The sequence below is a fragment of the Leopardus geoffroyi genome, chromosome C3 (assembly GCF_018350155.1).
Source record: "Leopardus geoffroyi isolate Oge1 chromosome C3, O.geoffroyi_Oge1_pat1.0, whole genome shotgun sequence".
NCBI classification, from domain to species: domain Eukaryota; kingdom Metazoa; phylum Chordata; class Mammalia; order Carnivora; family Felidae; genus Leopardus; species Leopardus geoffroyi.
In genome coordinates, this window is record NC_059338.1 from 60,788,496 (window position 1) to 60,801,839 (window position 13,344).

The following is a 13,344-nucleotide window of genomic DNA, read 5'->3' on the forward strand; positions in this document are numbered from 1 at the left end:
AGAAATATCTAAGGAAACCCAAATACAACAGGGGAGCCAAAAACAAACACACCAGAGGAAAATACAGCCTCCAAAACCTATAGCTACAGAAACAGGGAACGCAGCCTAAGGCCTAGTTAAACATAAAACCTCACATTAAAGGCCATCTTAGTTTCTTTTATGCAGTACATTATGTTCAACTTTCAACAAAAAATTACAAGGTATGTTAAAAAAAACAGTTTGAAGAGGCAGAGCAAGCATGAGAAGCTGATTCGGATGTAGAAGGGATACAGGAATTATCAGACATGGAATTAAAGACAACTGTGATTAAAATACTCAGGGCTCGGGGCGCCTGGGTGGCTTGGTCGGTTAAGCGTCGGACTTCGGCTCGGGTCATGATCTCACGGTCCGTGAGTTCAAGCCCCGCGTCGGGCTCTGTGCTGACAGCCTGGAGCCTGCTTCCGATTCCGTGTCTCCCTCTCTCTCTGCCCCTCCCCTGTTCATGCTCTGTCTCTCTCTGTCTCAAAAATTAAAAAAAAAAAAAAAAAAAAAAACGTTAAAAAAATTAAAAAAAAAATACTCAGGGCTCTAATGGAAAAGGTAGACAACAGGCAAGAACAGGCGACCAATGTAAGCAGAGAGATGGATACACTAAGAAAACAATCAAAAGGAAACACAAATCAAAACACTGTACTAGAAATGAGGAATTCCTTTGATGGGCTTATTAATATTAACATTATATTAATATTAATTATATTACATTAATATATTAAATATTATATTAATATTAACATTACACAGCTAAGGAAAGAAATCAGTGGGCTTGAAGATGTCAACAGAAACTTGCAAAACTGAGATACAATGAGAGTACCAGAAAAGAACAAAGAAAGAACAGAAAAAATATTTGAAGCAACAACGACTGAGAATTGTCCCAAATTAGTAATAGTCAGTACTAGGGATTGAATTGTTTCCCCTTAAAATTCATATGTTGAAGCCCTAACTCCCAGTAAGTTCAGAATAGGACTGCATTTGGAAATGGACCTTTAGAGAGATAATTAAGGTTAAATGAGATCATGAGACTGAGACCCTAATCCAACATGACCGATGTCTTTATAAGAAGAAGAAGAGACACCAGGGATATGCATGCATCGAGAAAAGACCATGTGAAAACACAGTGAAAAGGTGGCCATCACTAGCCAAGGAGTGAGGTCTTAGGAGAAAACTATCCTAACAGCATTTTGATCATGGACTTCTAGCTTCCAGAACAATGAGGGGGAAAAAAAAAACCTTCTGTTGTTTATGTTACCTAGTCTGTGGTATTTTGTTATGGGAGCCCTAGCAAACAAATATAGGCATCAAACCACAGATCCAGGGTGCTCATAGAACATCAGATATGATTAATACCAAAACATCTTCCCTCTTTCCCTCTCTGTCTCTGTCTCTCTTTCTATCTATATTTATATATCTATCTATATCTATATCTATCTGTATCTGTATCAGTCTATCTATCTATCTATCTATCTATCTATCTATCATCTATCTCTATTATATTCTGAAGGGGAAAAACCAAAGACCAAGATAAAACGTTGAAAGAAATTGGGGGGAAGATGGGGGGGAACACATTTAGAGGACACAGGATAAGAATTACATGAAATTTCTCATCAGAAACCACACAAGCAAAAAAAGAGTGGAATGAGATATTTAATATGTTGAAAGAAAAGACTGAAAACCTAGAATTCTTTATCCTGCAAAATTATCCTCCAAAAGTGAAGAAGAAATAGACACTTTCTCAGACAAATGAAAATTGAGGATATCTGTTGTCAGTAGGCCTGTCTTATAAGAAATGCTAACAGAAGTTCTTCAAAGAAAAGTAAAGTTATATAGCTTGAAACTCAGATCTACATAAAGAAGGAAGACTTCTAGAGAAGGAATCAATGAAGGCAAAACAAAGTATTTTATTTTTAGTATTCTTAATTGATCTAAAGGATAATCATTTGTTCAAAATAGTGACAGCAACAATATATTCAGTGATTATAGCTTATAATTAAGTGAAGGGAATGACAGCAGTGTTGCAAGGTTGGGAGGAAGAAAGTGAGGATATTCTCTTATGAGGTCCTTATACTACTCATAAACTTTATAGTGTTATCTGAAAGTGATCTTAGATTGGTTGTAAATGCATATTTAAAACTCTAGGGGAATCTTTAAACAATTAAAAGCATATGAAATGCTCAGTTAAAAGAAGAGAAGGCAGAGAAAAGATGGAAGTAAAGAAAGAAAGAAAGAAAGAAAGAAAGAAAGAAAGAAAGAAAGGAAAAACAAAGAAAAAGGGAAATAAATAGAAAATAGCTACAAATAGGATAGATATTAATCCAACTATATTAATAATCACTTTAAATGTAATGGTCTAAATATGCCAATTAAAAGACAAAGACTCTCAGAGTGGACAAAAGATAGGACCTAATTATACACTGTCTACAAAAAACCCATTTTAAAAATAAAGACACAGATAGATTACAAATAAAGGGGAGGACAAAAATTTGCCATGCTAACACTAATAAAAAGAAAGCTAGAAGATTAGCTAAATTAATTTCAAAGCAGACTTCAGAAAAAAATAACAACTATTAAGAAGAAACAGAGACATTATTATGATGAAGGGGTTAATTCTTCATGAAGACATAAAAATCCATGTTTATTCTCCTAATAACAGAGCATCAAAACGCTTGAGACAAAAACTGAGAGACTTCAAAGAGAAATGGCAAATATATATTATGATTAAAGACTTCAGCACACATCTATCTGTAGTTGAGAGATCCCGTGGTGGAAAAATTGGTAAAGACAAGCTGAACAGAAGAGCATCCTCAATCAATCAGATCAAATTGACATTTATATCCATCAATAGCAGAATGTATAATCTTCTCAGGCTCCAATGGGACATTCACCAAAACAGGCCCTGTCCTAGACCATAAAGTACACTCCAACAAATTTTGAAAATAGAAATCTTACAGAGTATGCTTTCAGACAGCAATGAAATTAAACCAGAAATTAGTAACAGAAAGATCACCCTCAAATGTTTGCAAGTAAACAACACACTTGAAAATAACGTTTTCAAAAAATCTCAAGACAAAAAAAAAAAAAAAACACTTTCACTAAAGGACACTAAAAATACAAGTTATCAAATTCTGTAATGCAGTGAGGGCTGTGCTTAGAGGGAAATGTATAGCATTGAATACATACATTTTTTAAAAAAGATCTAAAACCAATAAACTACACTTCCAAAATAGGAAGTGAAGAAAAGAAAGAGAGCAAATTAAATCCAAAGGAAGAAGAAGAAAAGAAATACTAAGAATTTACAGCAGAAATCAATGAACTTGAAACAGAAAACCAGTAAGGAAATTCAATAAAATCAAAAGTTGGTTATTTGAAGAGATCAATACTAATAAACCTCTAGGCAAGCTAACCAAGAAAACAAAGACAAAAATTACTAATATAATAAATTTTAAAAAGGGCTATTACTACTGATACCATAGACTTTAAAAAGATAGTAAAGGAATATTTTTTTAATTGTTTTTAACGTTTATTTATTATTGAGAGACAGACAGAGACAGAGCAGGAGCATGGGAGGAGCAAAGAGAGGAGGAGACACAGAATCTGAAACAGGCTCCAGGCTCTGAGCTGTCAGCGCAGGGCTGGAACTCACAAACTGCGAGATCATGACCCAAGCTGAAGTCGGTCGCTCAATCGACTGAGCCACCCAGGCGCCCCAGTAAAGGAATATTTTTGATTAATTAACTAATTAATTAATTAAGAGAGAATCCCAAGCAAGCTCCATGCTGTCAGCACAGCACCTGATGCGGACCTTGAGCCCACGAATCATAGGATCCATGCATGACCTGAGCCAAAACCAAGAGTCAGATGCTCAACTGACTGAGTCCCCCAGGCACCCCACAAAAAAAGATAGTAGAGGAATATTAAAAACAACTCTAGCCTACAAATATGGTAACCTATATAAAATACACCCATTTTTTGAAAGATACAATCTAAGAAAAGCCACACAAGGATAAAAACATAATCTGAATAGACCTATAACTGTTAAATAAGTTGAATCAATAACTGAGAATCTACCAAAACAGAAAGCACCAAGATGTTTTCAATGGCGAATTCTACCAAACATTTAAAGAAGAAATGATACCAATTCTCCACAGTCTCTTCCAGAAAAGAGGCAAAATAAAAAGGAGTCATTTATAACAGTCTATGAGTACAGTATTATCCTAAGAGTAAAATCATAAAAATACATTACAAAAATGGTAAAGTATATGCCAATATTCCCATGAACATAAATACAAAGATCTCCAATAAAATATTAGCAATCCACATCCAACAATGTAAAAAGAAGAATCATACACCATAGCTAAATGACATTTATTCTTGGTATGCAAGCCTGGCTGACCATTTGAAAGCCAATTAATGAAACCCATCACATCAAGAGACTAAAAAATAAAAACCATATGATCATATCAATAAATGCAGAGAAAGAATTTTTTTTAAATTTTGTTTACTGTTTATTTATTTTTGAGAGAGACAGAGTGTGAGCGGGAGAGGGGCAGAGAGAGAGGGAGACACAGAATCTGAAGTAGACTCCAGGCTCCAAGCTGTCAGCATAGAGCCCGATGCGGGGCTGGAACTCATGAACTGCGAGATCATGACCTGAGGTGAAGTCAGGCACTCAACCGACTGAGCCACCCAGGCGCCCCATTGCAGAGAAAGAATTTGACAAAATCTAGCACCTGTTCATTAAAACAAAACAAAACAACTCTCAACAAACTAGGAATAGAGGGAAACTTCCTCAACTTAGTAGAGAACATCTACAAAAACTCTATGGCTAACAGCATATAAATGGTTAGAAACTAGATGCTTTCCTGTTAAGGTGAGGAACAAAGCAAAGGTGTCCCTTTGCACACTCCTATTCAGTATCTTCTGGTAAGTTCTAGCTAATTCAGTAATACAAGAAAAATAAATTAAATGTATACAATTTGGACAGGAAGAAAGAAAACTGTCTTTGTTCACAAATGACATGTTTATCTATGCAGAAAATCTAAAAAGGGACCAGAAAACACTTAGAACTACTAAGTGATTATGACAAGTTTGAATGATAAAAATTTGCTTTTTTTGTAATCCAATAATGAACACTTGGAATTAGAAATGAAACATGCAGTACCATTAACATTAGCATACAAATGTAAATAGTGTGCTAAAAAAATAGTTTCTTTTAAGAAATTTAATGAAGTGAGTACCAGATTTTTTTAAAAACAATATATTTCATTTGACTAATGGTTCAAAATATTATTTTGACATTTAAAAATAAACATTATTTTTGACACTTATTTTATTGTTTAATGGGAGATTTTAAATTATAGTGACACACAATATCACATTAGTTTCAAGTATACAAAACAGTGATTCAACAAGTTTAAACATTATGCTGTATTCACCACAAGCCATTCTATTAGAATAGCTAAACTTCAACTAAACACTGGTGAGGATGTCGAGCAGTAGGAGCTCTCATTCATTGCTGCTCAAGATGCAAAATGGTACAGCCACTCTAGAAAATTATTTGGCCATGTCTTACAAAGCTAAACATAACCTTACCATATAATCAAGTAATTGTTCTCCCAAGGAGTTGTCCAAATGAATGGAAAACCAATGCCCCACAAACCCTGCATACTAATGTTTACAGCAGCTTTATTCAGTTACCAAATGTGGAAGCAGCCAAGACGTTCTTCAGTTGGTGAATGGATAAACAAACTGTGGTATATTCATAAAATGGAATGTTATTCTGTTATAAAAAGGCAGTGAGCTATCCCATCATGCAAAGACATGGAAGAACTTAAACACATGTTATTAAGTAAAAAAAAAAAATCTGAAAAGGCTCCCTACTGTATTATTCCAATTATATGACATTCTGGGAAAGGAAAAACTATGGAGACAGGAAAAAGAGCAGTGGTTGCCAGGGGTTCAGGAGGGAAAAGGGAAGGATGAATAACTAGAGCCCTTTGTCAAAACCCACAGAGTATACAATACAAAGATTAAACTCTAATGTAAACTAGGGACTTTAGTGAATTATAATGCATCAATATTGGTTCATCAATAGCAACAAATGTACCACTCTAATGTAAGGTATTAATAACAGGGAAGAGTATGAGTAGGATTGAGGTGGTTTTATGGGATTATACATTCTGTTCAGTTTTTTTTTTTTTTTGGTATACCTATAAAACTACTCCAAAAACTAGAAATTAAAAAAAAAAAACTGGCTTCAAAAATACACATAGGAGTATAGTTACATCAAAAGTGAATGATAAAGAATTTGGGAGTTGTATGGAGGACTATGAGATAGAACTGTAGATGCTCTTCAGTTAAAGCCCTTATGAAATAAACAACATCTAAATTACGTGCCAAAATGAATGAAGCTGGAGCAACCCTCTTTCCCTTCTGCAGTTTTGTTAATGGGATGGACTCATTGGAAAACTTTGCAATGTTTTAGGGCAGGAAACAAACAATGCCTACTTTTAGAAAAGCGAAGTTCTTTCATGGCTTCTGTTTCAATGTACAACTCTGTTACTGTGTCTACTTGTTAGCACAGTATTCTTGAGCTTCCTCGTGCCTTGTCCTCCAAGCCCTCACTGCAAGCACTTTGTGCTAGATCATTCTTGATGCACATACACCTGGGGAAGTCCATTCCTGACCCCATTTTAATTGGCTTGGAGTGGAATGATTCTTGCTCTTGGATGGAAAATATCAGAAATCTCACTTAAGTTGATTGTCAAAGAGTGGTGTTCATAGATGCAGCCCTGCAGCCCATACTGGCTTGTCTTAAGCACTAAACATAATCAACATATTCTGCTTTTCTACAACACCGAGGTGAATACAGAAAAGTGTTTCTCCACATAAACTGACCTGTAAAGGTTTATTTTTTGCAGAACCTACTTGGTAAATTCAAACTGGTGGTGGAAACAGAGGTTGGGATGCCAATATATAGTGAAAGAAAACATTCCTCAAACCTGCTTAAGCACTAAACTCCTGTCTGCCCCAAGTTATCTTAGAAAAGACAGACTAAGTAATCACTGTGCTTTGGACTTTGTGGCCCAACCACATCACAGCATCAATACCCTCTTTATAAATTTTTGTTAACGTTTATTTATTTTGAGACAGAGAGAGACAGAGCATGAATGGGGGAGGGTCAGAGAGAGAGGGAGACACAGAACCTGAAGCAGGCTCCAGGCTCTGAGCTGTCAGCACAGAGCCCGACGCGGGGCTCGAACTCACGGACTGTGAGATCATGACCTGAGCCGAAGTCAGAAGCTCAACTGACTGAGCCACCCATCAATATCCTCTTTATAAACAGGAGCTCACATTTCATAACAGCATTTTTTAAGCACATGCTGGTAGGAAATTCAAAGTTGGATAATTTGTATTGCTGCTATGATTTACTTGTACCTAAAAAGAAAAATCATAGAAGATGCGGCATCATCGCCTGTGGAGGTGATGCAGTGTCTAAGATCATGATTATTTACTTCCTCTCTTTTTTTTATAACATCTTATTGAATAACTATTTTTCCTTCACTTGTATATAATGCAAGCAAGCTAGACACAAACAGCTATATGTTTATTCAGGAGGGAAAATAAAATATGATAATTAAAAGCTATGTCTATGGTTAGTTAACAACTTGCAGGTACTCCAGCTTTGGGTAGAAAACAGAAGGTGACCCTCTCTAAAATGGACACAGTAGGAGTTAATGTGAAACTGAATTACATTAATCATTTTGAGATGACTGACTCTGAGGGATGTTCTGTAAATGATTTGCTGTGTAGGCCATGCCATTTCCTCAGGCTTTCCATTGGAACATCAATCTACTGTGAAATGAAACATGAGCCGTTATTGTGAACACTAACATATTTGTGAAGAACACAAAAGATGTGTCTAGAGAGAACACTGAGAGTAAGGATTTGCTTTTCTGCAAGGAACAGAGGCGATGTATCTGCCAGGCAATAATGATGATGAGCAAAAAACAATATTGATTTACTGAATATGAGAGGAGCAATGCCAGTTTCCTTAGGCATATTAATTTTGATTATTCCAATAACTTTAGAAAGTCAGTATTATTATTTCTGCTTGAAAAGTGAGCGGACTGGGACTCAGAAATATTACATGCCTCACCCAAAGTCACAGAGTTGGGTCTGTCTGCCTCCGGCTCATGGGGCTTTGTCCGTGAGCTCTTTCTCAGCTGTAGAACCACTAGAATTTCATCCTTTGTAGTGAGACAACTACCAGGCAATATCCCAGGTTAGAAAAGATCTCCACAAAACTCTCTAGATCAGACCCACAAAGAAGCAGCTTTTTTTTTTTTTTAATAACTTCTTTCTCTAAGTGCCTCAGTTTGAAGAATGTGTGCCCTGAATGAATAAATCAGTGCTCTCACTACTGGAAATGATCATCTATTCTATTAATTTATAAGTATTCCGGTTTTTAGATGGTTTCCCATGTTAGTTTGAATCTTTGATTGGCATCTTGGATGAAGTACTAAATTCAAGTTTCTGAAATGACAGATGTGAAGGATAGCTCCATGGGATTTTTCTACAGCCTTCTTATAAAGATGTCTCTCTAAGAGCAATGCCAAAGAAGGCCAGATGCTGTAAAGCTTCTTACTGCCTTTGCATATGCTGGTCCTTTGCTTCAAATGTGTTCTCTGCATTGTCTCCTGACAAATTTCCCCTCCTCCTTCAAAATTCAACTCAAATGGCTCTCAGTTCTGTGAAATCACTCTGCAATTTCCTGAGTAAATTCAATCTCTTGTTTATTTTAAACTTGTACATAATTTTGCACACACTGCTGTTATATTCACTCAGCACTCTATAGGAACTCCTGTATAATTCTTACTTCTCATCTAACCTATGAGTTACCCAACGTTTTAGATGAAGTCAGAGTCACCTTGTTACCCTAGCACCTAAGACAGTATTTGGTGTAAGAAAAAAAATCCTCAATAAATATTTGTAGAAATGACACTTTAAAACCATGCAGTCTTATCTTGGAAAACTGTAGTCTTCAGGAAGATGTGAAAAGATGTGCACTTGTTGGGGGTCTATGTTCTTGAAGAGCTTACTTAAAATCATGGTTGTTGAACCAAGTTCATTCTAAGTTCACTAAACTTGATTTATTACAATTAAACTTCTGTTATAGCTTTCTTTTGCTTGCCCTCACCATATTTAATATACCTTCTGCTTACAGAATCATAGGATGCCTGAAATAATAGTGAGAAAAATGGAGCCCCAGAAAGTCAAGGGACTTACCACGAATCACATAGCTAAGTGGGAGAGTAAAGTGGAACTCTGGGTCTCTGAGCCCCTTTGTTATCCTTTCTAGTGGACCAAGGTCCTACGGAAAAATAACAATAACTTTTTAAAGCTTGTTTATAGCTTTTTAACTTATTCACAAGAAACGGGTTTTAATAGTTGTGTGGGGCATTATACCATGGAAAACGTTGCCACCAGGTTCGTGCCTTTCCAAACAAAGCCATTCACAAATTTGATGTTGGCAATATTGGTCCCATAGTGGTATTGTGGTTTTCTTTTCTCAATCACAAAGCAATAAAATGCGAGCACGTGTTCATCCATACATATTGGCTGTCAATAATAAAATGAGGAGATATTGTACTGACCGTAGTCCGTGTTTTCTGGCTCCCAACAATTCGATGGCCAAAAATAGGGTGTCTGTGGAACAAAAAGAAGTGGAACCCAGGTTAAGCAGACACAAAATTAGTAGAGTTCTGGTTTATGAGCTGTGTTCATCTTTGGCAATTATCCAGAATAGTCTGCTAATGATGTATGTTTTGTAATACAGGGCAAGTACCCAAACAGGCAGTGTAAGACTTTCCTTCTACAATTACTTGCTGAGCAATTGTTCAGTCCAAATATGTGCAGCACCAGCAGGTTCTTTAAATGTCATTCATTTGCTGCAATTTTATGTCAACTGACATAATAGTAAAAGGTGTGATTGCATCATTCAAAAAAAAGTTTTAATCCACAAAGACTGAAAGCAGAGTATTAAATTCAGCACGACTCAAGATAAAATATATTTAAATATAACAAATCATTTTTTTTGATTCATATATCTCATTATTGTCATCAGTAGACCCAAAAGCTCAACTATGAAAATTTACCCTAAGATCTGGCTCTGTTAATTATATGATGTAGCTCTCAACATTATCCAACTAGATTTAAACTTTTCTGTCTCACTTTAAAAAAATATTTCTTCACAGGGGCACATGGGTGGCTCAGTCAGTTAAGTGTCCGACTTGATTTCAGCTCAGGTCATGATCTCATGGTCTATGGGTTCCAGCCCCACATCAGGCTCCATGCTGACAGTGCAGAGCCTGCTTGGGATTCTCTCTCTCTCCTTCTCTCTCTGCCCTTCCCCTGCTCATGCTCTCTCTCTCTCTCTCTCAAAATAAATAAATAAATTCTAAAAAATACATTTCTTCATAAAAACACTTACTGTTTTAAAATTTTAAACTGCACAGCCAGAAGTGATTTTTTAAAAACTAATTTTACTTAATCTTAATTGATTTAATTTTAATCTATTTTAATTGATTGGTGTGATTAACAATTGACAAATCTCAGTCTGTGAAATTCTAGAACCTGACTGACAAAACCACAAAGAAACTGACCAGGAAAACCCTGTTATCAGCAACATTTTGTATTTTCTAATAGTGCTTTTCTAGCCCCACTAGTTGGACATGCATGGCTCCAGACCATGGGGAAACTGAATGACTACTGTGTACTCTCTCAAACTTTGATGATTACTCAGGACTCGACGGAACAAATGACTGCAGACATCAAACTTGTGGGTTTAATTATATTTATTAGTCAATTACATTAGCTATCCATGTGTAATGAGCATATTTGAGGTAATCTCTGATGAACCATTTGATAATTCTCCCTCTAGAAGATGGATTCTCAAGAAGGGGGAAAGGATAATTGGGGAGAACTGTTTGAATCTCTAAGGGAGAGCCTTTTCAAATTGCTTGAGACTTTCAGGGGATTTTGATTTAGCCTCTACTCCTTCTGGGAATTGCTAATATAATAAAGAAGTCTACTGATGTTAATTGTGTACACATGTGAACAAAATGACAACAAGAATTCGAGGTGGGGCGAGTTGAAACACTAGAAAAAGCAAGACATCAAGAATTTTTATAACCCCATCCTCACCTGAATCCCACCTGACTCCTTGGGAGATAGAGCTTTGAGGGTAAAATTGGGTCAGGATTTAGGGGAACCATAGGGGGACAAGTAGTTAAAAATCTTGCTTTCATGAGGGCCATTGGTTTTTGAGATACTTCTCAAAAGTGTTATTTCCTGAGGGTTGCTTCTTTATTTTGTGAGGGGCATGTGTGTGTGTGTGTGTGTGTGTGTGTGTGTGTGTACATGTATCTTACTTTTTTTTTTTTAATTTTTTTTTCACGTTTATTTATTTTTGGGACAGAGAGAGACAGAGCATGAACGGGGAAGGGGCACAGAGAGAGGGAGACACAGAATCGGAAACAGGCTCCAGGCTCCGAGCCATCAGCCCAGAGCCCGACGCAGGGCTCGAACTCACGGACCGCGAGATCGTGACCTGGCTGAAGTCGGATGCTTAACCGACTGCGCCACCCTGGCGCCCCCATGTATCTTACTTTTAAAACACCTATTCTAGTCAGACTGGTCAGACACGTACTTTTTTTCTCAAAGCCACAAAGAATGTTCGTAACTTCATTCTCACCATTTTTCTTTATTCTTCCATCATTTCCTTTAGTGACAATTCCCTGACTACAAGTCGCAGAATGAAGCTATTTTATGTTCTGATATTATGTGGAAATGCCATCAAACCAACATTCTTCACTAATATTGCAAGATTTTTTTCTAGGAAAAGTATTTTAATTTATAGTAAAAGAGAATTTAAAGAATAACAAATGCTTATAATTCACTGAAATTTAAAAATTTACTTTTAAAGTTCAACTAGATTTCAGGACATTTTAATATATGAGTTTCTCTTTGCTTTTCAGAGTTGGCTTCTTTCAACTATGATAAAATTGAGCTAGCTATTGCTCAATAACCTTCAGCACATATACTAATGTGATGAAAGTCGTGAAACTGACCTAGAGAATCATGTCAGATCGCAATTCCAGCTAGCTAATAGAGGATAATTATACAATTGCAAGTTTACAATAAATATAGAAATCACATGCTTTAAATTGTGCTGGAAAATGGAGACACATTTACATAATGCAGCATATCAATGAAATTAAATGAAGAGTTCTATTTGTCTCAAGTTCATGCCCAGAAGCTTCTTCAGATTCCTAATGATAGTTAAAATCTCAGTCATTCACTGGTAGAGTAGTAAATATGATATGGCAAGTTTCCTATTTTAATTCATGATTTTTGAAATCAATTTGAATTTCAATTTGAGTTGCAGCTCAGTGTAATAAAGAGCTTTCTGCTGCTTGGAACCAACACAAAAATGGAAGTGGACACCTTGAACAAGAATGTGTTTTCTCTTACTAGAGCTGTTCAAATAAAAACCGATTAATGCCTTCACAGTCATTACAGCAGGAATTCAATTACCCCTGACTTTTCTGGAGCTTCTTTTGTTTGCTTTTTAAATCTCAGTTTTAAGATCCTATGACTATTAGATATACAAATATGTCATATTTAGATCCTATTTCAAATGTTAATAGGTCTTTAAAACATTTAACATTTAATATTTAACATTAATTAATGTGATTTAAAAGACTATCTATCATCTGTCATCTATGTAGGCACATTGAAAAATTGCTAGCCTTCTGCCAATACCTAGCAGTGATGTAATACATCTATCACTTGCACCCATTCCCTTGCTTTGTTCTAAAGCTCTTTAAAAACAGTCTCTTCTCGGGGCGCCTGGGTGGCGCAGTCGGTTAAGCGTCCGACTTCAGCCAGGTCACGATCTCGCGGTCCGTGAGTTCGAGCCCCGCGTCGGGCTCTGGGCTGATGGCTCAGAGCCTGGAGCCTGTTTCCGATTCTGTGTCTCCCTCTCTCTCTGCCCCTCCCCCGTTCATGCTCTGTCTCTCTCTGTCCCAAAAATAAATAAACGCTGGGAAAAAACAAAACAAAACAAAACAGTCTCTCCTCTCTCCAGAATGTAGGGTGACCCATTCCCAGCTCTGCTCATCTTTGATCCATGGCCATGACTAAGACATATAAACCTTGTCTGCCTACTAATTTCAATACAGGGAGGACAAGAGCAGAGTCAAACATTGTCAATCATGTTAACTCACAACATCATCACCAACTTTGGGT

At 36.4% G+C, this 13,344-nt stretch overlaps 1 protein-coding gene across 10 annotated transcripts in view; it reads right to left on the reverse strand.

Moving 5' to 3' along the window:
* Positions 1–13,344, reverse strand: part of RGS7 (regulator of G protein signaling 7) — a 525,490-nt gene that overhangs the window by 125,128 nt on the left and 387,018 nt on the right. For all 10 annotated transcript variants that reach the window (XM_045453091.1, XM_045453093.1, XM_045453096.1 and 7 more), the window contains one exon: positions 9,690–9,741. In XM_045453091.1, the coding sequence (XP_045309047.1) occupies positions 9,690–9,741 (52 nt within the window). The remainder of the gene's footprint in view (positions 1–9,689; positions 9,742–13,344) is intronic.